General features: G+C 44.8%; 1 protein-coding gene across 4 annotated transcripts; it reads left to right on the forward strand.

Annotated features, from left to right (window-relative positions):
• Positions 1-745: 745 nt before the first annotated feature.
• Positions 746-25,263, forward strand: pan3 (poly(A) specific ribonuclease subunit PAN3). Of its 4 annotated transcripts, none has more exons than XM_088638852.1 (18): positions 746-1,037; positions 4,472-4,593; positions 5,777-5,843; positions 7,539-7,609; positions 7,963-8,113; positions 9,182-9,432; positions 10,069-10,173; positions 10,598-10,655; positions 13,269-13,430; positions 13,989-14,105; positions 14,733-14,834; positions 16,616-16,784; positions 17,357-17,444; positions 17,790-17,929; positions 18,351-18,480; positions 20,265-20,329; positions 20,760-20,898; positions 21,238-25,263. In XM_088638852.1, the coding sequence occupies exons 2-18, from the start codon at positions 4,480-4,482 to the stop codon at positions 21,376-21,378; spliced, it is 2,070 nt and encodes a 689-aa protein (XP_088494978.1). In that variant the 5' UTR covers positions 746-1,037; positions 4,472-4,479; the 3' UTR covers positions 21,379-25,263. The 4 variants fall into 4 exon arrangements, with proteins under 4 accessions (XP_088494978.1, XP_088494975.1, XP_088494976.1 ...); XM_088638849.1 differs by lacking the exon at positions 746-1,037 and adding an exon at positions 2,029-2,362; XM_088638850.1 differs by lacking the exon at positions 746-1,037 and adding an exon at positions 2,029-2,362 and having other exon boundaries at positions 16,619-16,784.
• The last annotated feature ends 78 nt before the right edge of the window (positions 25,264-25,341 follow it).

Consider the following 25,341-nt stretch of genomic DNA (forward strand, 5'->3'; position numbering starts at 1 on the left):
AGAAGAATATTAAGCCATCCAGCATTAGATATCATTGAGCAAATCATTCTCTTAACGAGTGCTGTTTCAGTAATGTCCTTGGTAAAATCATAACTGGGAAAGTTGAAAGAGCTAAATACTTGTAAGATAAAATCATAGATGTCCTAGGAATGGACCCGAAATTTGACTGGTACAGCAACAGTTTGATAAAATGGAATATTAAGAATACATAAAAGTTATTGAACAGGCATATTTTAATGAAAGAAGTGTCTCCATAATTATTTATACATGTATAAATGTTTTCATTTATAATACTCCTTGATCTAATAAATCTCATATGTTAGTCTTTAAATTAATGAATGCATAACCTTTCAGTGCAAAACTTTCAGCCACCTTAATCCAATACCTGAATTCTTCAAACTGTATGCAAAGTAAAAAACAACAACAACAACAACAACATATGATTCATGACTTTTCCAAAAGCAGTGAGGTGGAGGAATATATATAGTTCAAACATGTTTATTTAACTTCCTATCTTTAGCAATATTTTTATCTATATTTAAAAATCTTTTGCTGGGTCAATGGCAGAACCCGAGCATGGAAACAAGCACACTAGAGAGACAACGTTTCCCACAAGGAGAGTGCAAAGCTACCTCTGAAATTGATGAGGGCACCGCTGAACTCCATAACAGAAGGCGCATCACAAGTAGGTGCGATCTCGTAGTGACACGTAACAAAGCACCCAGCACCGACAGGGCAATGGCCAACGATGCAAAACTCTCAAACTGGTAAGCAGCGCTGATTAACCTAGAATCCACCTGCCACCTCGCAGAGGCAGACTTTACGAAGTTACGGGGCTCGGTCGCCACAGCTTGGCCATCCAAAACTGCGCGATACAAGGCAGACGTGTCGACTCAGAGCTCGGCTTGCTCTGCTCCCACCGCCTGCCGTCTGAGGTACAGACAGGGCTACCACCTTCTGCTACACTGACTGGAAAGTGTCCCTCCCCAGATCAGAAGCGCGCCTCCCTGTACTCACTCCCAGACCCTACCGTGAAGGTAAGGATCAGCTACTGCACAGTAGTGTATTGTGAGTGCGGCACTGGCAGTATGTGCCTGTCACAGAGTAGCGCTGACCAGACCCACACAGCCTAGCCAGGTCCATTTTATTTGGCCCTAATCAGTCCACTTTATTTTTCCCTTCCACTTATCTAAAAAAAAATAATCTCACGACGACTGTCTCATGCACATTTGTCGTACGGTGTTTTTCTCTTCCCCGGTTCCTTCAAAGCGCCTCGCATTTGGCAGCGCTGTCGCGGGCCATGCCAGGGCGGCCGTTCAGAGCGAATTGCGCGTAACTGCGCTACCTGGGGTCCCTGCTGGGCGCCGGTCTGTCTCAGTGCGCCATCCGATCAGCGGACAGAGCAGATTTGGAAACGCCACGGGGGGAACATTGTCTTGCCAGGACGGTGCAACCTGTTTGTTGGAGACCACCGCCTTTCTCGTGCGAACACGAGCGAAAGGAAGTCCTTTTTTACTTTTTTTGTGTGGCTTTTTCGATCCGATCTCAAAACCTCCCCCCCGTAAATGAAATCGGATTTTTAGGTCGGAGATCCCAAGCTGATAAAGATGGTCGCTCGGAGGCAGCTGAGGGTCTCAGCGCAGTTTGCTCTGGTTGGATTGCCTGTCTACCCACAATGCAGCTGTCTGCTCATGCTCAGCGAAGTGATTCCAGAGGAAGAGAGGAAGAAAAAAACACAACAGTGAAGTGAAAGAAACTTCCCTGTGCGTGTAGCGCCCTGGGACCCCAGCCGTGGATATTGTTCCAGCACGTACAAAAGGACGGCCGATTCAGGAAGCAAAAGCACCCAAATACGCTGCATCGGGTCGCTCCGGCTTGCCCGTGTCTGGTGGCAGCGCAGGCTTTGTCCCCCCTGTTGAACGCTGTAAATAACCCACTTTGGTGTCTCGTCTGCTCGGCTTCGCTCTCTATGTTTGAGTATCTTCCGGCGGCCGCGGCGGTGGCGACAGCAGCAGCAGCAGCAGGGCCATGAACAGCGGGCTCCCAGCTTCAGCAACTCCGCTGGCGGGGGTCGGGATTCCCAGCGTCAAGGTGAAGTTCTGCCGGTACTACGCCAAGGACAAGACCTGCTTCTATGGAGACGAGTGTCAGTTCTTGCATGAGGACCCGTCCATGGCGGGCCTGGCGCTGCACGGCGGCGGAGGCAGCCCCGTCCCGCTCTCTCTGCCCGGGGGACCAGCGGCCGGATACCCACTCGGAGGAGCTGCAGGCGCCGGGCCGGGTGGCAGTGGGACAGGAGTGCCCAAAAAGAGCGACCCCCTCGGGCCAGCAGGCACGGGACTGGACGGACAGTTGCTTGCCAGTGAGACATCCCTTTCATTACTCACTACATCGGTGTGCATGCACGGAGGCCTAGCTCGGTCTCGCTTTGCCGCCCGCGCTGTCGCACTTGGTTTCCCCGGCCTGTAGCTATTGTGTGGAAATCGAGGCCGGGGCTCCGCGTTGGGCCTCCTCTTTCTCTGGGTAGCGGGGGAACTCCCCTAGAAAGTTTTAGTCCTTATTTAAAAAAACAAAACACTCTTCAAAGACCGGAGCTTTAGGCCAAACCGTTTGCACGGTTTCTTTTTTTAAAAAATCTTTTGCGGTTTTTTTTTAAATAATCCTGCACCGAGCCCGTTTTTTTTTTTAAAGCAATGTGGTTTATTTTTCAAGTTTTCATAAACTCTCTCTCTCTTAAAAAAAAAAAAAGGAGGGGTAACCTTTATGGGACCGAAGGCGCAGATAATGCCTGGCATCGCGACGATCGTGCATTTTTAATCGGTATCTAGATTAGCCAGCCAGGCAATAGGCGGTAAATGCGACACGGTTGCTGGTGATGTGAGATTTGAAAAATGCCAGGGCTGCTCGGCGAGTTTTGGTGAGTTCTTGGAGAGGGAGGGAGGGGGGTGGCTGATGATACAAAGTAGCGATGTTTGTACTCCGAGGCGCTGCGAGGAGCCTGGGTCTCGGTGTTGGGGTTTTCATTTCGGGCACAAAAGGTGTGCAGTTGTTTACGTCTGTCCTAGCCGGCCCTCTGATTGGCTGCCCGCCGGGGGACCGCTTTGAGGCGCATGGGTATGGACGGGGGAGGACGCCGGGGCTATTTATCGATCCAAATCGGCTGGGTGCGCGGGTAAACCAGCTCAGTCTCGGTCTGGGTCAGCAGGTGGCCGGTATGAGGAGCCAGGAGTCGGTGTCATTGTACGCAGCCAGCAGCCATATCACCCTGCAACTCACAACTGGCAACCCACTGAAGCTAAGCAGGTGTGAGCCTGGTCAGTACCTGGATGGGAGACCTCCTGGGAAAAACTAAGGTTGCTGCTGGAAGAGGTGTTAGTGGGGCCAGTGGGGGGCGCTCACCCTGCGGTCCATGTGGGTCCTAATGCCCCAGTATAGTGACGGGGACACTATACTGTAAACAGGCGCCGTCCTTCGGATGAGACGTAAAACCGAGGTCCTGACTCTCTGTGGTCATTAAAAATCCCAGGGCGCTTCTCGAAAAGAGTAGGGGTGGGCTGCCAGTTGTGAGTTGCAGGGTGATATCACTGCTGGCAAGCAATGGGATGTACAACCCACACTCCAAAACTTGGGCCTTTCAAACGAAAAACCGAACTTTTATTTACTTTGCATGGGATTATTTCACACACACAAGATTTGAAAGAATAAAACATTTTGCACCTCTCTTGGTCACTGTTAATCTAATGGTCCAGTAGGTTTGGCTAGCTGCTGCAGTGATGGTCATGCATTTTTGTAGACTGTGGTTGAATGATTAGCCTAACATTTCTGTGGCATTGCTGTGATTAATGGGAAAATATAGAAGTTCACTTCTTGTTACCCTTTCTTTCATGGAGGTTTGTCACTGGTGTCGGTAATAGTTAAATCTTTTTTTGCTAATCTGCCCAGTAAACGTTGAAGCCAAAACTGAGCAGCTACCCTTGAACATTGAGCATGAGGACCATCTGCTGCTATTCCAGGTCACTGACGATCTGTGATTTCGGTTCTGTTGGCATAGCCAGCAAAGGGGAAATTTCTTGCACAAGTAGTAGATGTAATTTCTAATAAATAGTTGGGTTTTTTTTAATATCAAGGATATACCATTTGCCCCAGGTTTTATAACATTAAAATGTGATGAACAGAGCTAGCCAAACACCACAAAGTAATGAGGAAAAAGGCTCAGTGTTGGTGGCAGGGCTTGTAGTGAACATCATGCATTGGTTGCTGAACCTGCGCAGCTTCTTGTTGTTACACACCTGAAGAAAGCTCAGAAGCTGAAAATTGTTTTCCTTCTACTGTTCTGCATGCACTTAATCTTTCCTAGATACAATGCATCTGATGCTCTTGCTCTTCTCAGATGTTTATTTTTGCAGTGATGTGCTTTTGTATCAAACCGCACAGCAGCCTTACTAACAGTGACATGTTTTTGACTCCGCAGTCCCAGGGATGGATGGAGGGCCTTTAGCAGATGCCAGTCTGACAAATTCATATTTCAGCAGCAGCTTCATCGGAGTCAATGGGTTTGGAAGTCCTGCAGAGCCAAAATATTCCATGATGCAGGTAATAATAGTTCCGCAGGAGCCACCTGAGGAGTTGTCCTGGCCACTCTGCACTTGGCAGTTTGCAAGTGTATTATATCCCTGGAAATCGCCTGTTTCATATGTAATCGGTCGGAATAACTGCTTTGACGGTGGTGTGGGGAGAAAGTGACTTAGTGCTATAAAACGATTCAGAGAAGATGGATGTGTTGGAAATTGCAGGAAGTGTACGTGCATCCGTGGGTGTGTTGGTCAGTAGTGCTCAGAGCTGCAGAATAGGGCTGTCTGCGATCGTATTTTGGATCTATTTCTGTAATGCATCTGAATGTGTGCAAGTAGGAACCTTCATCAGCAGTAGTGCTGCAGACATTATGGGTGGCTTTAGTATTAATGGAGCATCAATATAATATTACATTTGTCTACTTGTCAGGATCACCATTATATGAATAAATCATTTTTTTTAAATCTGTATTTTGGGAATGAGATTTTGATCCATTTATGAATATACACCTGCACCGGTCATTCTGAGGTTTGTGGACACTTGCTGTTCCTGAAAGGAGCCACCTGGGTCGTCACCTGTGACCTCGTGTCTAGTGGTCCAGCAAATATTAGAGGAAAAAGCTCAACTTTTTTTTTGTTGCAGTTCAGTACTTTGCCTTCCTTGTTATGTGAACAGTTCAGGGCTCTGCCTCTCCTTTGGCTGCGGAGTTAGATTGGTTGCGTCTGCGCTTGGCATCATGAGGTCACATTCTATGATGTGGTCTCCTTTCAGGAAGAGCAAGTGAAGACAGCCTCTGAAATGACAGGTGCATGTTCATGCTTCTAAATCCTTTAAGCTTGCCCTCCTGGATGTAAATGTTTGGTAAGTTATTGAATCCTATTAAATCGTTTGGAGATCCTGGCTTGTGAGTTAATGCAGTAAATATTCTATTGATGGATATAAACGCTTCAAAATGAAATGAAAGTGTCTGGTGGGTGGACAGCCACCATTTCAACGACTGCGCATTCAAATAAGATGGTACTATAAGCATGGACCTCTTCAAATCTGGGTCCTCCATCCACTCTGAAAGTGGAGAAAAATCGGCATTTATTGCAAAAATGTCACTAGTTCACTGCAGACTTCTCCACCCTCGAAGGATTATGATGTGTATGTCCGTAATTTCGTCTGTCAGCCTAATTCGTGCTTTCTTGTCGTTTCGTTTCAGAGAATGACGAGCAGCAGCAGCTCTCCGAGCTTGCTGAACGACAGTGCCAAGAGCTATGCCCCACACGGTGACGTGTTACACTGTTCTGTTGTTGTGACTGTTGGCATGTGTATGAGTGCATGACTGCTGTCTGAACAGTGCTCTCCGTCTCCCAAAAGAAGCAGGACTGTGGTAGTGCCCAAGTGTTCAATTTAACCAGTCAGTCCACAAGCGCATGGAAATGTGTATTAATATGTAGTTTTTTTCCCCCATAAAATAATTCAAACCATTTAATATACTAAGCAACAGTTATGCCCTTTATTAAGCCTGCTGCTTACTAGATCAGGTCATGCCTTAATCATATGATTAGTAGCTGCATCAGATGCGATTATTTGATTGCATGTGATACGATGCTGGCATCCACAGTGTTATGTGAAAGATGAGGTGCCCACTTGCTTCAGAATAAAAGGCACAAAGGTTATTTGACACAGTTACACTGTTTCTTCATTTTAACCCTCCTGAGCTCCCGCCAGTTCGCTGGCTGCTCTAGAGAGTTGTTGGGCTCCTTTTCTGACCTTGTTAGAACCCTAACCAGGGTCTCCTGTTTGCCAGCCTTATGGAGATTCACATCGTGTCACTAATGTCGCTGGATTGCAAAAACTAGGGCTACCTAGCCTATTCCAGGCTGACGGGAGCCTGGAGGGCTTTTAAGTTTTTTTTTGGTTCTATAGATCAGAACGAGTGTCCAGCCATGCGCATTGATGACTGAAAGAGTTGCTGTCCCTAGCTGACACTGGATCAGTATTGAAGTGTACAGAAATACTCTGGTTTTTGGATTCCTGATACAGTACAATAGGCTTTGGTTAGAAGAAAGGACATTTTCCGCAGTGCTTGAAATTCCTCATTCCTGCGGAAAAGGTTTATTGGAGCAGTAGTCATGGTGAGCATGTCTCCCAAGTGTAAGTAAAGAGATGGTGCCCAGAATTGAACCGTAGGCTCAAGTCTATTCTGTGACTTGACCAAAGCCAGAATCGCGATGCCAGGAAACTATTTCTTTCTTACAGTACATGCAAATAATAGAAATCCAAGGGCCTATATAGGTTTCTGGCTGATGAATGTTCTGCTTTTCCAGGCGTGTTCTATTTCCAGGCTGTGGTTTCCTGTACAGGACTCAGTCTCTTTACACCCAAAGCATAAACTCAGACATAGCAAGCAGCCAAGTGGTACATCAGCCTTTCTATTGTGATGTACATTTAAGAAAAGTTAAGCTAAATCTAGCTTATCTGCTTAACAGTAATAAATTCCTGCATTCGTATATACCTTGTATTGTGTTTTGAGTATTTCCTTCATATTATGGAAGCTCAAATACATGTAGTGGCAATAGAGGAGAATTTGTCTCTGGCAGTAGATGCAGAGAGGGATCCGTTTTAACAATTTCCAGTTTCTTAGCTGTTTTGAAAACAATGCACTTTTAAACAAAAGTAGGCACAGAAAACAAACATGATAAAAGAGAGCAAAAAAAGTGCTTGCTTAGTTTCTGATCTGTATTGTGTTTTCAGCTACATCATTTTCTTGTCCAAGAACAGGTTCTGAAATCATGGCCAGTTCACAGAGCTTTAAAAGCATTTCCTTCAGTCAAGTGTTAGCATGGCACTCCTGATACACAAAGCTTAAGTTAGGAATGTAATTAGTTGTAGTCTCAGTAGTAGTAGCAGCAGCAGAAGTGTTTTTTTTTCCAGTCTGCACAATTTTACTTATTTAAATGGAGTGTCTCTGTTTGCAGATCCGGTAAATTCGCCTGTATCGTCTTTATTCAATGACTTTGCTGCACTGAGCATATCTCAGAGAAGGAAGGTAGGTGTGTCAATAGACTGTGATCAATACCCACCCACCTTTCAACAGACACTTCACCCCTAGATCACAATGACCCGTGTGAAATCTGACCAACTACGTTTTTGCACTATTGAGATTCAGCTCAGATCTTTGTGAAAATATGAAGAAGGTAATCACTGTAATGTTCTTTGAACAGTTCAAGTGCATTTTGTGGTTATGTGGGGGAAAAACCGATTCCCCAGTTGACAGGAAATGTCCCCTTTTCATTATATTAAAGGCCAGTCCCCCTACATGACCCATCTGAAGAGCTTGTAGTCTATTCCAAACCCTTGCCTTAGTGTCCTAAGTGTGTTTGACGCGTGTCTGTGCGACAGGCTCCCAATCCCGCAGCCAGTGAGTTCATTCCCAAGGGTGGGCCCGCTCCTCGGATGGCCAGCGTCTCCCAGTCCAGCATGCCTGCCTTTTCCACAGCCTTGTTCTCCCATCAGACCCTGGCCAGCACGTCTGCCGCAGCTCTCGCTCCAGGTGAGTCGGGGGGGGGGGCTCTGCTGGTCTGGCAAGGTGCAGGTCGCCGTCTGTGTTGCCTCTTGGCACACAATTGGAAGAAGCTGGGGGGGGGACAGAAATGGGTCGTGGTATTTGCCCTGTTTTAGAGATGCATGCCGTTTTCTTTCTTGATCGCAGCCATCACGTTGTTGGGGATCGGCGCTGCATGTTTGCTTTGTCTTAGGTGCAGGTGCATTGCGTGTGTGTTGGCAGGGAGGTTTAATGGGTGTTTGCTTATCCCGGTCGGAGTTTCTAGATAACTAGACAATATTACGTTATTTTTGACACTTTCTTACAGTGACTGGCAGGTGAGTGGCTGCTGATGGGGGGGAAAGAGTTAAGAAAGTGGAGAAAAAGTGACTAAAATCTGCCAAAGTACTTGCATTTGCTTAAAGAAGTGTGGCATTGTGATAGCTGGAATGCTTGATTTTTCTTGAATAAGTAGGTGAATTAATACAGTAAAAATATGAATTATTACAGTACTGTACAGTGTGAAAATGCTTCACATTCACAGAGGTGTCTATGAGGGAGTTAAAAATTTCAGCTTTGGCGTTTTTTTTTCCTGGCTTGACCTTTATAAAAGAAAAGAAGTGAAACTTAGTGTTCTCATTTCTGACATTAATTTTGAAGATCCTGACAAAGTGAATTTTAGCAATACCTTTTACGCGCGTCAGTGGAGGGACTCCTACAGGTGACAGGAAGAAGCAGCATCATGAAAGTGCACAAAGGGTATGGTAAGTGATGGGCAGTGTGAGCTCCTGTTGCTTGTATACTGGCGTGCCTTTCATGCAAAGGGCTATGGGAGTGTGGAACTCCCTGAACTCAATACTCTGACCGCTTTCGAGAAACGGCTGGAGGAGCTGCTCAGATCCATCAGCTGTGAACCACCGAACGGGCTGTATGGGTCAGATAGGCCGATCTGATAAAGAGAAGCGCTGATGCATTGACCACCTGCTGCATGGGACTTTGTCCTTCTGAAAGCCTTTTGTGTTTGCCTTGTTTTTCCTTCAACTAGTGTCTCGGAATTTACCATTGCTCCACCTTTAGGAATGTCCCTTTCCGCTGGGTCTTCGCCGTTGCACTCGCCGAAAATCACCCCCCACACGTCCCCCGCCCCGCGCCGGCGCAGCCACACGCCCAACCCGAACCCTGCCAACTACCTGGTGCCAACTAGTGCCTCTGCCCCCGGCTCCGACCCTGGCGGGCCGTCCTCTGCTGCCCACGTCATCCAGAAGGAGACGGTGGGGGGAACTACCTATTTCTACACGGACACGACTCCCGCGCCGCTGGCAGGAATGGTAGGCTCTGGGCCCTGGCCTCTTTTCTTCCGAGCAGCCCCGGGCCTGATTGTAGGGAGTAGTGTCCGTCGCCAGGCAGTGCCTGATCCGGAAATTGTGGATTCGAGTCGAGCCGTGCCGCCTGGCTCTTCCGCGGATATCCCAGGCTCCCGGTGAAGCTGCTCGTGTGATTTCTGATGTTTGCAGGCAGCGGTTCAAGCCATCGCCTTGTTTTTGTTCCCGTTCTCTTGTGGCGGCGTGCTACCAGCCGACATAGAATTAGATTGTTTCGGATTTCAGACTCGGAAGCACTCGAGGGGAAATGAGTCAGAAAGTCGGGGGAGGAGTAGCGTTTTTTTTTTAAATTAATATTAAAGCAGGCCAGTAAGGGCCGCCTTCGATGTTCAGGGTATAGTATGGCCCATGTTGGAGAACTGTAAAATAAACGTGGGATTCGAAAGTGCACAGATGTCAGGTCACTGGCCGGAATGCTATAAGCAACGTGAGCGTTTTTCCGTCTTATCGATTTGTCGGGCTGTGTAATGGCTTGTTGCAGGCTAGTGATGAGCTGGTTCTGCTTGAAGCAGGTGTTCAGTTTGTGTTACACACCTTCTAAAGCCAACGTTTGACAGCAGCTGACCGTGTGTTTTCTTACAGGTTTTCCCAACGTACCATATTTACCCGCCCACTGCTCCTCATGTTGCTTACATGCAGCCCAAGGCCAACGCCCCTTCCTTCTTTATGGCAGACGAGCTCAGACAGGTATGGCCCGCGACCCGTCTCCGTTGGGGATGCCGCTGCGGTGCAGGGGGTCCCCGTCCGCTTGGCGTCCGTAGAGTCGCTCGCGCCGCACCCCCGCTGACGTGGCGTGGCCGGGAAACTGGGCGATCCAGGAATGTGGGGGAAAAAAACGAGCAAAAAAACAATCTGTGTTAATATGCATGTCTGCCAGGCTACGGTCTTGCAGACTGAGGGATGTGTTAAGAAACCCTTTATTAACACCTTTTTCCCCGATAATAGTAAAGAAAATATTGACTGTGTTAAAAAAGGAGAGAACTGCAGTCACAGCAGTACTGCCCATCCTTTTGAAAGCAGAGGTACAGTGCTGTGAAAAGCCGTTCTGTGACCTTTGCCACGTCGTCTGCATGTGACTCCCTTATGAACTAATGCTTCCTTTATCACACAGGAGCTGATCAACAGGCATTTGATAACAATGGCACAAATTGACCAATCTGAGAACCCAGGTAAATACTATGGTCTGAATTTATTATTTTTTGCTTTGTTTAAAAACTTTACCCCATTAAGCAAGGAGAGTATGGTTTTGCTCTGATTTTTTTTTTTTTTAAATTTCACTTGTGCCGATTTTGTAGCTTTGTAAGCATACAGGACCTCCCTTGTGAGCACACATGCTTTTGGTCTTGGATCCCAGCATGCCCCGCGGGGCTTTTTATAGAGGCAGATGGAAGGCACTGCTAGCTGCACTGTCGTCAGTGAACAGTTTTTGACCCTAAATTGCCCAGTGTTTTAAATTGTGTTTTGGGTATTGAGAAGAGCTACTGGGAGTGTAAAAATACTTAAAATCAAGTCATATGTGCATATTGTGAGACTGCATATTCTAATGCACCTTATTTGCAATGTATTTGTGTTTGGGAATTGTAAATGTTTTTCTTCAGCAAGGCTCGATCCTAAGCTTGCTGTTAACTTATTAGGAAAAAAACAGGTGGTTTGGCATCAGTTTGGCCACTGTCTGTCAGTTAGCAGGTGGTTTGGTCTGACTTCAGATTTTAATCCACAAACACGCAGGAGAGCACCTGATATTTTGGTAGGTGAGACAGTTTCCTGTGAAAGTCAGCCAGCCTGTTTCCCAGTAGTCACAGGACAGAAGGGTTAATTAAGGGTTATTCACACCCAATGCGATAAAATCTTTAAGGGTGAAAGGATCTATTTATAAGGATCTTTTCTTGCTGCAACACACAAGAGTTGACAGATGTATGCACAAAAAGTTCTGTGTTCTCGAGAAAAGTTACGTTCTAGGAAGTGAAAAACTAGCACAGCAGGGAATCCATAGGAGATAAAAGTTACTTATATACAGTAAGTAACTTTTCATAAAGATTTTTAGAAAGTTCCACATGAAAAGAATTGCAGTCCCAAATTGCAGTTGGTAGGCATTCGTGGTAAAATGGTACAGTGACTTCAACATTCTCAAGGGTTATGTGCAGAAAACCATTGCGAATAGCCAGATTCCCATGTAACCAAGACCATCTCTATACTGTCGTAACCATGTACTACAGTATATAGTATGTGTGATAATTAAGGTACTGGTGCATTGACATTATTAAAAAAAAATGATGAACTAAAAGAGACAACAGTAATTACAAACTTACAGTAATCAGTTAAAATAATTGACATGAATCTCTCCTCTGCACCCAGCCAGCACTTATTCTCTCTGCCTTAAATAAAACTCTCAGCGAGCCTATAAACTCATGTCCAGCCTGTCGTTGCCCACACAGTGTGGCATGCTGACCACATGCTGACCATGTTGAGATGGAGATCCTGGGTAGTGGGTGCAATGAGCAGGGGGCAGGGAGAGGTCTACTCACTCGCTAGATTTGTCTCGCTGTCCTTGTCTGTGGCACGGCTCATTTGAAAGTTAACGACCTTCGGCTCGGTTTCACCCCGCTCAGCTCCTTCCATACGAGACCCCGTCAGCCAGGCCGAATAAGCCAGTTTGTGAATATTAAATTTGCAGATGTTGAGTGCAAATAAAAGGTGAATGCTTAGATTGTGGTGATTTATAGGACCACTGCTCTTCTGAATTTACTCTAACGAGTGGGATTCCACAATGGTAGACTAATCAAGCTTGTGAGTGACAGCGAAATCAGATGCAAGCTGCAAAAAAGATGCAAAAAGTAGAAATGAAGACTGAGCGAACACCTGGCAGATGACCTCATATGTAGACGAGTGTGAAGTGTCGCGTGCAGATAGCAGAAGCATAAACTGCAAACTTAGAACGGGAAATAATGAGCTTGAAGAAGCGATCTGTGAAAAAGATTGTAGTTGTATATTTTGACATTTTCTGCTTACAGTGTAAGGAAGCAAAAAAAAAAAGTCAGACACAGTGTTAAGATGTGATTAAAACAAAATTAATGCAATTTCAACACTGCATAATCTTGCAAAAGACCTTATCAAGAATATTGTGTACAATATTGCGAAAACAATATCGCTGCTGGGGCATCAGTCCAGAGAGGAGCAAACAAGTGTGTTCCTGGTCTTAAAGGAATGCCCTGCTCCGACTTTTAGACGTGACTACAAGGGGACCTACGTATCCAAAATCCTGAAGGGCACTGCCCAAGTCAGTCAAGTGTCTCAAGTTTATAAGGTACTGGGGGGGGGGAATTCACCTCTTCCCTGTGAGACCCCCGCTGCTGGCAGAGCGATGCTAGCAGCAGTGCTTTCAGTCTAGTCTGCGGTTTGAATTTTTAGAGAATAGATGAGATTGTCTGAGCTTTTCAAATTTTCCGTCAGTCTGCGTGTTATTCTCCACCCGAGTTGCTGGAGCTCTTGGCTGAGATGAGTTCTCCGTGAAGTGCTGCAGCTTACTCCCAACAGCTCTCCTGTAGTCCGTGAGCTGCTTTTTTTTTTTTTTTTTTTTAAGTGGTTCGTGCCGCTGATACCAGGGAGCTCTGTTATTTTTAACACTGGTTCGGGGGTGAAGATTAGTCCATTGTCCCCAGGCATTAAGAATCCGGGTCCGCTCCTCCCCCGGATTGACCGTTACTGGGAAGGTGCGGCAGAATTAACTGCAGCCGCTGGAAGTGGGCGCGCCTGGGCTTGACTCTCCCCACTGTTTTGCTCAGGGGTCCCGACTGAAGTGGACAGCTACCACAGCCTGTTTCCCCTGGAGCCGCTGCCTCCCCCAAACCGCCTCCAGAAAACGAGCAACTTCAGTTACATCACGTCCTGTTACAAAGCTGTGAACAGCAAAGACGACCTGCCTTACTGCCTTCGAAGAATCCACGGTAAGAGATGCCACTCTCTTGCTCCATGTGACGTTATCTGCTGTACACGTTCCACACGTGTTGGCTTCAGCACGGCAGTGCACTGCCTGTTTGGTGTTTTATCTCAGTACATGTCCACATTAGCGGCTTAATCTGCAGTATTTTCCCTCTAAAACCACATACTACAGGTGTAGGGTAGTTCCTGCAGCAACTGCATATATTCAAATGTATGTTTTCAAGTAAACGGCTGGCCTGGTTGAAATTATAATTCTCCATTACAGAAAAAAACAGAGGTCTTAATAATATTCCATAATTTCATTTATCTTGGGTAAGTATTTTAAAAGCAAACCAAGATCAATGGGAACACAGGGGTTAAATTTTAAATGTCTTTGCTGCTAGCTTTCTCTCCCAGCGTAAAGGAAAATCATAATGAGGCTCTTAATGTGGCTGCAGTTTTATTTTCATGTGTGGTGTGGTATCTTTGTAGAGTGTCAGTGGAGAGAGGGTCCGGGAAGACCTGTTTGATCAGCGCACCCTGGTGACCACTTGTGATAACCCTGTGCACGCCTGTGTTTTCAGGTTTTAGGCTCGTGAACACGAAGTGCATGGTCCTGGTGGACATGTGGAAGAAGATTCAGCATTCCAACTTTGTGACGCTGCGAGAGGTGTTCACCACCAAAGCGTTCGGAGATCACTGTGAGCATCACGGCCCGCTGCACGAGTTCAATGGGGTTTTTGGGCGGTGCAAACTGAGTCATTTCAGTAGCTGAAAGGCCCAGTTACTGTACTGATGTGAGAAGCAGTTCCTCCTGCGTTAATCTGGGGGATGGTGGATGCTGTGTTCTGTGGTCATGCTCTTGCCTCCAGCTATGAATGCAGTGCCTTGGAATCTAAAGACAGTCTCTCAGTTCCCAGTGCTGTCCACAGGTTTTCAATGGCCAGAATTAGTGTTTTAATTTTCCATTAATAATGTTCCCTGCAACAATGCTATTTTATCAGGTATACATCACACTTTCTCAATGAAATAGTGATATAGGTCCATTAATTTACTGTTTTGTGTGAAATTGACTATTTATTACTATATGTAATTTTTTTTTCTCCAATTGGACTTGCAGGGCATGCATTTGTTTTGCTTTTGTTATTGTATGACTTGAATTTATTTTTGCAAGACAGCATATATTCAGACTTGTAAAAGACTGTGTGGTCCGAAGGTATCAACTGGCCTTTGGGTCTGGCGTGTGGGTGATTCTTTGTGAGGAAGAGGGCGGTTGTTTTGAAGTCGGACAGTAGCTGCTGTCTCAGCTGTTGCCCTATTGCCTGCAGCTCTCGTGTTTGCCTACGACTTCCATGCTGGTGCGGAGACCATGTACAGCAGGCACTTTAACGATCCCAGCGCCGACTCCTATTTCACGAAAAGGAAATGGGGTAAGTAAACCACCAGCTTATTAACGCTTGTGATCAAACGAAGCGAGCAGTTTGCGCTCAGTAACTTTATGAAGGCTCCCGGGGCTGGCCAGTAAAAAGAAAGGCACTGGCTGTCGGCTGTGACATTTAAAGGCGTCTCTTTTGGGCCTTTGTTCTGCACAAAGCCTCCCTTTTCGTGCCAAAGCTTCACCTGCTTGAGACAAGCGCGCAGTTTCGTTTTATTTTTTTTCCAGTAGTGAAAGGGGAAACCTTGGTCGAAACTAAGCATTCTTATGGTATTGTGGACATATCGATTGGGGTCCAGCACCGAACCAGGGGACGGAGAAGAGGAAGTGAGCCTCCTGCTCTCTGTGGACGTGTGGGGGGGGAGTTGTACACAAGCGAAAGTCTCTGCAACATGGTTGCCGTTACCAGAGCTTTTTCGAAAGTAGCCTGTCCTGTTTGCATGCCTCTACTCCCTTTTTGGCCGGACGGTGTGGTTGGCCACTGTTCTGTTCCTTGGCATGAAGTTCACAGGTCCACCCCTTGGTGTGTCGGTGCAGAAAGGGATGTGGTAAAAGGCTTTTATGCTGACAGCGGGTGACCAGAAGTGCAATTGGCTTTGTTTTGCTCCAGACACCTGTTGGGGTGGCCTCTCCAGTCGCATCCTGTTCTCTGCTGCCAGTCTTTTTTTGCTGTTTGTTTTTAATTTACCGTTTTTTTTTTTTGGGGGGGTGGGAAAGGGGCTTTTCTGCCTATTTTACAAGAAAAGATCCTAACATTTTTGGTGCATGTTGTTTTTCTGTTTTGCATCCTCTTTGTCTTATTCCTACTTCTAGTTTTCATCAGGCACATACGTTTTTTTTCCCCGAATGGTGTGTAACTTTCGTTTTGTTTCATTGTGTTGGGGGGGGGGGGGGAAGGACAGTCTTTCACCATCACCCCTGCGCTGAGAGTGTTTTTATTCGTAGTTAGGTTTAGTTTAGTTGTGTAGTTCATCTTTTTTTTGTCTGAAATTCTTGCAGAATTCATTTCTAAAGTTCAGGTTGAGTTTTTTAAATAAACCTGTAACGGTAAACTGTGGAAATCGCTGTGGACTGCAGGTCACGTGTTCCTCTTGTCCTGTCATTGTGCCACATTCCTCGTGCCAGTCAGGAGACACGCCACTTCGCAGGCAGCTTTTTCCAGCTTCTTTTTTCCCCTCTAACATGTCTTGGTACAGGAATAGTATCACGCTTTCTTTGTGTGAATCTCTGTAAAGGTGATAAAATGTGGTTGGACCAGGAATTATCCATCGAAGGTGGTGGTCTGTTTTTTGACATAGGAGTGCAGAGCGGTGGTCTGTGGGGAAGCAGGAAACAAGACAGATTTCCCGGAGGTGCTTGTTGATAAAATCCATGGAGTCAAGTCTTCTTTAGAATCTGGTGCTTTAGTACACAAGCCCAGGTTTTTGGGATTCTAGCTGCTGCCTGTTTAGAATTAACAGAAAACCATCATAAATGGTACTTTGCTTGAAAGAATGCTTTAAGAACCGTGCACTTTCATCACTTACGTTTATAGCCTGGGCTTCATTAGCAACTTCCCTGAAGTGCTGGAAAAGAGAAGTCATCGGTTGAGCTTTTCTCTGTGTCCCAGACTTGTGTGGTCGCCTACAATGCCTTTTATCTTGCAAAGGCAGACTTGGGTGTGCGTGAGGAGTGCCGCGGCACAGCTCTGCTTCGCGCCGTGCAGCTTAGTGGGAGGGCGAAGTGCCGTGCTCGGTGTGGCGGACCCCTGCGTCACGCGCCTGGTCTCTCCCCCAGCAGGGCAGCACGATGGACCTCTCCCTCGACAGCACGCAGGGCTGCTGCCGGAGTCTCTGATCTGGGCCTACATCGTCCAGCTCAGCTCCGCCCTGCGCACCATCCACACCGCCGGCCTGGCCTGCAGGGTCATGGACCCCACCAAGATCCTCATCACAGGAAAGACCAGGTGCGGCTCCTGATGGCGTCTCGCGCTCTCCCTCGCCTTTCCTCCCGCGCCCGGCATTGCGTCGCAAGCCTACGTCTTGTTTCGGCCACAAGACGGATTCCCCCCCTCCCCTGGGACAGCCGACCTCAGGAGGTTAACACTGTTGCATAAAAAGCTTCAGCAGTGGATTTGGAACTGAAGACCGTAAAGCCAAGCAGATTTATCAGTCAGTTGGAGCTTTTTGGCGTTGCCTTGTAGTTCTTTAAACGGGGATTATATCTCCACCTGCTGGTTGGCTTGTTGGAAATGGAATTTACAGATTTTTATAAGAGCCTACGGTACAGTACGTCTGCGGTGACAGTTCTAGCAGAGGTCCACAGCTATGTTTCCCAGCAGTCACTATGGGATTAATATTTAAAAAAGTTATTTATGTTAAGATCTCTATGTGTGAAAAATCTGTGAGTTGTAGAAGGTTGTATATTAATATTTTACTAAAAGGCTGCAGTTGCTATAAATCCACTGTGGCTTGATTTGTTTTAAGGGACAGTTTAAATTCATGATGTCCTTTTATCTGAAAACCTTTTCTCCCTAAGGTTACGAGTGAATTGTGTTGGAATATTGGACGTCTTAACATTTGACAACAGTCAGACAAACCCGTTGGCATTGATGGCACAATATCAGGTAACCTCATGCTTCTGGACAGATCTCATTTTTAGCAGCTTTTTTCAGGTTGTATTTGACACGTCCTGTCATTACTTCAGATGTTTAAATGTGCATGATTTAGTATTTCACAGGCGTTTAAGAAGAAGTTTGATGCTCCTGAAACAAGTTTCTTAACAGGTTTATTTAATACCTTGTAAGCATGACGGACGATGAACATTGCTTTAGAAGAAATGCTACTGATGAAATTTTACACTAGAGATAGCAGCTTATTATGTTTCTAGAAGTGTATTTTTAAGAAATTGGGGTTTTGCAAGTGCTAATATTTATTTCCCATGGTTTTATTTGTCTCCCTGTCTTTAACAGCAAGCAGATCTCATGTCCTTGGGCAAAGTCGTATTAGCTTTAGCTTGTAACTCTTTGGCAGGAATCCAAAGGGAGAATCTGCAAAAAGCTATGGAGCTTGTTTCAATAAATTACTCCTCGGATTTAAAAAACCTAATCCTGTAAGTCTTGGCTTTTTATTGTCGTCTCCCAGCATTTTTATATTTTTTGTGTGTATTTTATTGTCATCTCACATTTTTATTAGCACAGTTTTAAAATGACATATGCTATACATGCACACAATTTTCCCATTTTTAAATGTTTTTTTTGCGTAGTTGTACGTGTACCTGTTTAAAAAGGTTATTTAATGTGAGCAGCTCAGTCTGTAGCACCAATGATAGTGGATCTGTAACCATGAACTCTTGTAAGAATGTAAAGCATGAAGTTTTGGCGTTCCAGCTTGTACTGGGCTTTTCTTTAAGTTTTGGAGCTGTTCCATGGCAAACTAAGCTTGATTTATAACTGTGTGGCCTTGTGGTGCGAGGATGTGTTTTACGTGTCTTTGTGCAAAGCTGAAAGCTCATGCTGAACGGCCTGTTCCAGGTACTTGCTGACAGAACAGAACAGGTTGCGCAGCGTCAATGACATCATGCCTATGATTGGGGCCAGATTCTACACCCAACTGGATGCCTCTCAGATGAGAAATGATGTAATTGAGGAAGACTTGGCCAAGGTAAACTAGTCCTCTAAAGGACTGAACGTGCTTGAAAAGTTTAAGCCTTGTGTTTTATGTTTAGTATGAAGTGGCGATATGATAAAGATTGTTTAAGGTGTGCACAGTTCAGAACTGCTTCACTACTGTCCAACAAACCACAAAGTTACGCTTTGACGCTAGACCTGGTGTGAATGAGAAATTGTCTTCTGAAACAACTGGACAGTGTTGGTAAAGAAGTTATGACCTGAGGTCCTCTATAAAAAGTAGGACTTTAATTAATAACTCCACCCTTTTTAATTAGGACTGGCTGAACACAAGCTCTAAATAGTTTTGATTGCAATGTTTGTTATATGTTTAAAGTATTTTGGTTTTTCAGAATGGGTTACAGTTAACCTTAAATTAGAATGCTTTTAACCTTTCACCATACACACGTGAGCTTCTGTTTTAAGGTTAGCCCCAGTTCCTGGTGGTTATCTCATGTGCTTCCGCCTGAGAGCTGACATGCATGAGTAAGACTAGGCACATTCCTCAAACGTGTCAGTAAGCCTGTGCATAGGTAAATGTCACCAAACATCCCCAGAACTCCCATCGTTTTCTACTGGGCAAAGAGAGGAGTCAGCTGTCCAGAATGGCCTTGAGAGAACAATTTCAAGACTGGAAAAACTTGTGGATTATGGAAGATTATATGAAGGATTCTCAGATTTATGGACACTACAGATTATAATATATACAATCCTATTATTATATATGTAACGTTAATCAAATATTTTAGAGTCAGTAATACAGAATGCAGATTATTTCTGCCTTCAAAGAAAACCCCTGTGTACAGCTTGTTGGTCGAGACACTATTTCTAAGCCTTGCATGACCAGTCTCTGAAGATCTGTGAAAGGGGCAGAGAATGTTTTCTCACAAAAACATACCATGCATGTGGTATGAAGTTTTTTACTCTTCAAAAACATGCAAAAGCAATAACATGCAAGCTCTGGGCCTTTTATTTTCCCTACACCATGTTATTTCAATCTTTGTGAATATATTGTCAGCATTTCTTATAACTTCAAATGAATGATCATCATTCATCAACCACGAAAACTGTCATTTTATTTTTTATGCTTTGACTAAGTTATTCATTTGCTTACATGGCTACTCAGCCACAGATTTACAACACTCATGCTGATGTTTGACTCAGGTGGTACAGTAGTAATACACTTCTCAGTGCAGCTTGAATGTTCCATAGGGGTGTTAGGAGGAAGTGCTGCTGTATGTGCAAAATGTCGAAACGATATTTTGGGTTTGTTCTTGATTGTTTGGTTTTTTTAAGTGCTGCATATAGCCACTGAATATCTTATCAGCTTCTAAGAACTGCAGAACCTCGACAGGATCTTTATTTATGCTTCCTGTTCTGTTCTTTACTTCTGCCAGAAGAATCTTGAGATGTTAACCCAGTTCTGACCACCCGGGCTTGTCACCCCTCCACACAGGCCATCTGTCCAGTGCGTTTGTGAAAACTGAGTTTCGTCTTGTCGCAAAAGAGGATCTTCATGCGAGAGAAGCTGCCTGAAAAAACAATGTACAAGGCGCACCGTGTCTTAGGGTGTTTGAAGAAGTAAAAATGGAGTTCTGGTGGTTTTTTTTTATCTACATTTTGTTCTTCTCTTACACGGTCATAGGGTTAACATGCAGCAGACAACCCCAGGAAAGCATTTCTCTTTTCATACATCATAAAGTGCATTTTTGCAGGCTGTAAGAGCACTGCTGTACCTATCTTTAGCTGTGTGCTAACAGAGTCTTCTTGTTTTCTTAGGAGGTGCAAAACGGGCGTCTTTTCCGACTGCTTGCGAAATTGGGAACAATTAATGAGAGGCCAGAGTAAGAGCTGTTAAACTGATGTAACGTGTGAAAATGTCCTAACACTTGATAAGCGTTTTTTCTAAATCCTTCGTTTTAATGTGGTTTGAAGAGTATCTTTTGGGGTTTTTTAAAAATTGAATGAGCTTATCCCCCTTTTAACTTCAGCAACACGTTCTTTCTCCGAGATTCCCGTGCTTTCTAAGACAGTTTTTAATGCTGTAGTTTCTCAAAAACGGGGGCAATGAAAAAAGCTCCCTTTCAAATATATGTGCTAGATTTCTGAAAGTTAGTTTTTATTTGTCAGATACTGCACTGTGCAGTGTATTTAAGCAAGGTGAGCCTGTAACGCAAAAGAGCTCAGCATGTTTTAAACTAATGTTGAGTGCTGTAACTTTTATTGGCAGCCAACAGGGGAGGCTTTGTGTTCCTCAAAAGTGTTTCTGCCTAGATTCCAGAAGGACCCCACCTGGTCCGAGACAGGAGACCGCTATCTGCTGAAGCTCTTCAGAGACCACCTCTTCCACCAGGTGACTGAGACGGGCTCTCCCTGGATCGACCTCAGTCACATCGTTTCCTGCCTCAACAAGGTAACGCCTCCCAGTCACCCTCTCTCCAGAATCTGGCTGAATGTCACCGGTACCTTCTGGGGATGTTGTAACTACCCCTGTCCAAAAGCCTCCCCAGGAACGAGCTGGACCACAAAGACAAAAAGATTATCGAAGCTTTCGAAGAAACAAATGACGAGACACAGCAGACGAGTAAATCCCGAAATGCTGTACGTGTTTCTCCCCTGTGGTCAGGAAGACTTCCCAAGAATGCCCGGAGGGTTAAACTTCAATGCTGAATCATAACACCCCATTACCGATTTATCTGTTGTGGGTTTTTTTTTTGTGTTGTGCCCCATTTTGTCCATGTTCCTTTTGCAGTTGGATGCTGGTGTGCCAGAGAAAATCAACCTGGTGTCCCGCGATGAGAAAAGCATCCTGGTGGTGACCTATGCGGATTTGAAGCGGTGCTTTGACAATACCTTTCAGGAACTCCTGGCAGCTGCGAACGGTCAGTTGTAGTATTTGCTGGAATCATGATGGAATTCACCAAGGAACTAAAAACAATAGCAAATTGCACTACAGCTGAACAAGTCATCTCATTTCACCTTTCCTTTTTTGAGACAACATAAATGGGGGATGAGCGTCGCTGCTTGCACTTCAGTCAGGTACACTGTTTTGTGAAGAAGGATTTTTTTTTAAATTGAATCTTTATTTTCGTAAATATAGCATACAGCTACAATTTTGAACGGGTTGGCTGTGAAGACGTTTTTTTTTTAGATGGGGAACACAAAACCAGACAGATAATGTTCCTTCTTTTATTTTTTTCCAAGTGGTCAATGCACTAAAATTTTAATTTTTTTAAAGATACTCTTCTGTGTGATCTCTGAGGTTTTGCCACGCGGTGTAAGTAAGGGAAAATCGACCTTAGAGGAGGAAAAAAGATCAATATGGGTAACCTTTTATATTGTCCTTCTTTTAATTGAAGAAGTAACTGAACAGCAGTTTTTTTTTTATGAGTCACCTAAAGAACTGTAAGGACCAGGTGTGTAATTCCTCTGTCTCAGTGACTGCATTTTCATTAGAACTGCTGTTAGTGAGGGATGTATCTGATCAGCTCCATAGACTGTCTAGGATGAAACCAAATAGATGTCTTCAGTGAAACATGTAGAATGTGCTATACAGAAATGTGCTTTTTCGAAGTTGTTCAAATTGGAGAGGAGTGACGGCACTCTCTACTCTTAAGAAAGGATTTTATTTTTTGGGGGTGGGGCTGGGTGGGTGGGAGAGGGAGGTGTTTAGCTTTGGCGACAGATTGGAAAATAAACACCAGCGCATTTTTTAAAAGATTTCCGAGTGTTATTGTCACTTATCTCAGTTTTTCGGACTTTCTGTGTATGCAAGCCTTTTTTTTTTCCTTCAGTCACGTAGACGCCAGATGTGCTGAAAGTACTGTCCTTTGAGTTGATTTCGGCATTTAAAATCTTCAGAAGCTGCAGCGGGGTTTTGTTTGTAGGCTCCTTTTACACTGGATGTAAAACCAACATGCGAGTCCCTGGAGATGGCCTGTGAATCCAGCAGCAGTCTGCTTTTCTTCTGCAGAAAGAGGAAACTGCAGAACCCGTGTCATTTATGGTCAGCTGTGCCTTTTTTTTTTTGGAGTCACCAAAATTTTATTTTTTACTTCCTTTACAAGAAAGTGACCTCAGTCGGCTCACGGGACTCCTCTGCATCACCTCCATGTAGTATTGCGTTCAGGCTGGACTCCAGCTCAGCTCGACCTGTCCTGTGGTGACAGGCTGTTTTCTGCTGCATTGTATGAACTCCTTGGATGTTCGAGACCACTGAGATTCTCAATATAAAAGCAAAAAAAGAAAATAAAGCCTGACTCGGACCCTGTTCCAAGCACTGAATGCTACCCCCTGCTCCGTTTCCCTGTCACGAGGTTCCAGGCTGTCTCTGTGGAAATGGCCATTCTCAGCACTTGCAGTCAATGGTGTTCAATCTGCAGTTCTTTTTCTGGACAAGTTCTTAGGGTTGCATTGCTCTTGTGATTTTTTTTTTAATAAGTTGTAAGAATATAACGTGGACTGGAGATTTATTTTTTATTATTTCCGACTTTTGAAGATGCTTTTTGCGTTGAGATGTGTTCAGGTTTGGTTTTGGTAGCACTGGTTGTTGAATATGATAAAACAATCTGGAATTTTGGATATTCTGTATAGATATTTGACTTTGGACAATACTTAAATCGCCCTTCTTTCAGGATGTTACTGAAGAGAAGAAAGAAACGTTGAAAACCAGGATTTTTAAAAGATCAAGCAGAACCGACTTTTATCACCGGCGTCTTTATTTGGCAGAAGAGCAGCTGTTTTTTTGTATGTTTTTGACAAATCACATTGTAATTATTTTATATAAAGAAACATTTGGTATTCTAGAAGAAAGTAAAGGACACTTGCTTAATTTCCGAGCAAGCAAGACAATTGTTTCCGTAATCTCTTTACAGACAGTAAGGGGATCATGTGTGTGTGATTGTATGGGCATTTTGCCTGCTCATAAAATTAGTTTGTGGACCAATATTTACAGCAGTGGAACTTTTTTTAAACAGATGGAAAGGTGGTGTAAATCCAGGGCATAGACTTTAACCAGTCAAAATACCCTCCCAGCTGGAATTCCTGCAGATGGGTTGTTAATTGAATCTGATGTTTTAAAACTATATGTGCACTTCCGAAATGAGATGAGGGAAAACCGTCAGGAATAGGTGCTGCATGTATAGTGTGATTTCAGAGAACGGTGGGGTGGGGTGGGGGGCTTTATTTGCTACTTTTGAATTTGGGGCGGTTCACTCCCTTATAAATGAACCTCCTGTTTCATTAGCAGTCTTAGTTGTTATATTTGTTTGTGTTCTGTGTGTAACTCTTAAAGCCACAGTCACAAGGGTATTTTTATCCGGTTGTGTTCTTGCTGTCAGATTACACCTCCTGCATTCGCTGCTCCGTGCGGCACAGTTTGCCGGGGCATGAGGAATCCCGGCTTCACGCCACGACTTCGGTTGAAAGGGACTTAGTTCGAAGCATTGTGGGGGGGGGGAAAAGATGAGAAGTGACTCGTTCAAGCCCTGCTTCCCTGCTCCTTCAGCTGTTGAAGGCGGCGGCCTCTTCCGTGGTGCTTTCCTGACTCTATGCCGGTAGCAAGTAGCTTTCCTCCCTGTGGGAAAGGCTGCTTCAGTGCTCCTGTATTGACGAAGTGGTTTGCCTTCCAACGAGGCCGGCAAAGTCCTCTTCCACAGATTACTAGAGCTTTGTCGCTTCCGGACAGCAGGATGGGGGTTAAAAAAAATGTGCTTTCAATCTACGGTGGCCTTGGGTGTTTTCTCGTGAGCATTGATTTTAAAAATTGCTTGCATTGGTGTAATACTCTTCCTTCCCAAGCACTTTGTGTGTAGAAGGGGACCCATGTTATTTTTCTCTGAAGTGCAACCCCCCCTAATGTGCTGCACCCCTCCTACAGAGCTGATCAGGTGGGGGAAGTGTGAAATGAACCGAGCTGTTGTAATCCAACTTGAAGTTTAGCTAGCATGCCCATCTAAACGCCATTATTCTTTCAAAGGAAACAAAAATTGTTACAGGATCTTAAATGACCATGTGACAGGACCGTAGTCAAGAGCAGTCCCACCGACCCCAGTCACCGTGATGGGCTGTTCGGAAATACAGGTTCAGAGGAAAGAGCGCCACCTGCTGGTACACCATCAGCACTTGCAGCAATAATCCGATTTTGCATAGAGGTCTCCCAGCACAGCACGGACTAGGCTCAGCCCTGCTAAGTTTCTGAATCGGGCTGTAAGGCGGTACACACTGCTCCCACTAAAATAAGGAGTTCTCATGGGGGTGTTTTTTAAGAAAATAATTTTGTAACTGTTTGTAAGTTTAGTATTCAGTAATGCTCAACTCCAGAACCAGGGTATCCATGATCATAAATTGTATTAATTTCACCCACAGTTCTTTTGCTCTTTTAAGTGTGTTCGGGGGGTAGGGGGGACTCAGCAGTTTTGTGCTGCATACAGAGCACATGTTATTTACACGTATTGTTTATCTGAAGACCCAGACATGAGCAAACAAAGCTGTTGTAAGAAAATAAATATTGTATGCATTTATCAAAATGGATAGGCTGGTATTTAGGAACATGCATTTATGTGTCCCTATACAGTAAATGCTTATTTTTTTTGGTAAAAGGAGTTGGGTAAATGCCCACCTGTTGGTCAAGGTTTTGATTTAGGAAAGCGCGTTGTTTTGCCCCTTTCTCTGACCTCCAATACACAGCTCACTATCATGGCTCCTCTTGTGTTTCAGTGTCACTCACTTTTGCAATATTTGTGTGTACAGCAGTATTTTAATAAAGAATACCAAAATATTTGTCTTTTTGTTTTAAATGCTGTCTTGTCTCGGAATAATGTGTGTAACCATCACGCGAGGTACATGTTTAATATTT

Source organism: Lepisosteus platostomus, chromosome 7 (genome assembly GCF_059453375.1).
Source record: "Lepisosteus platostomus isolate fLepPlt1 chromosome 7, fLepPlt1.hap1, whole genome shotgun sequence".
Lineage (NCBI taxonomy): Eukaryota > Metazoa > Chordata > Actinopteri > Semionotiformes > Lepisosteidae > Lepisosteus > Lepisosteus platostomus.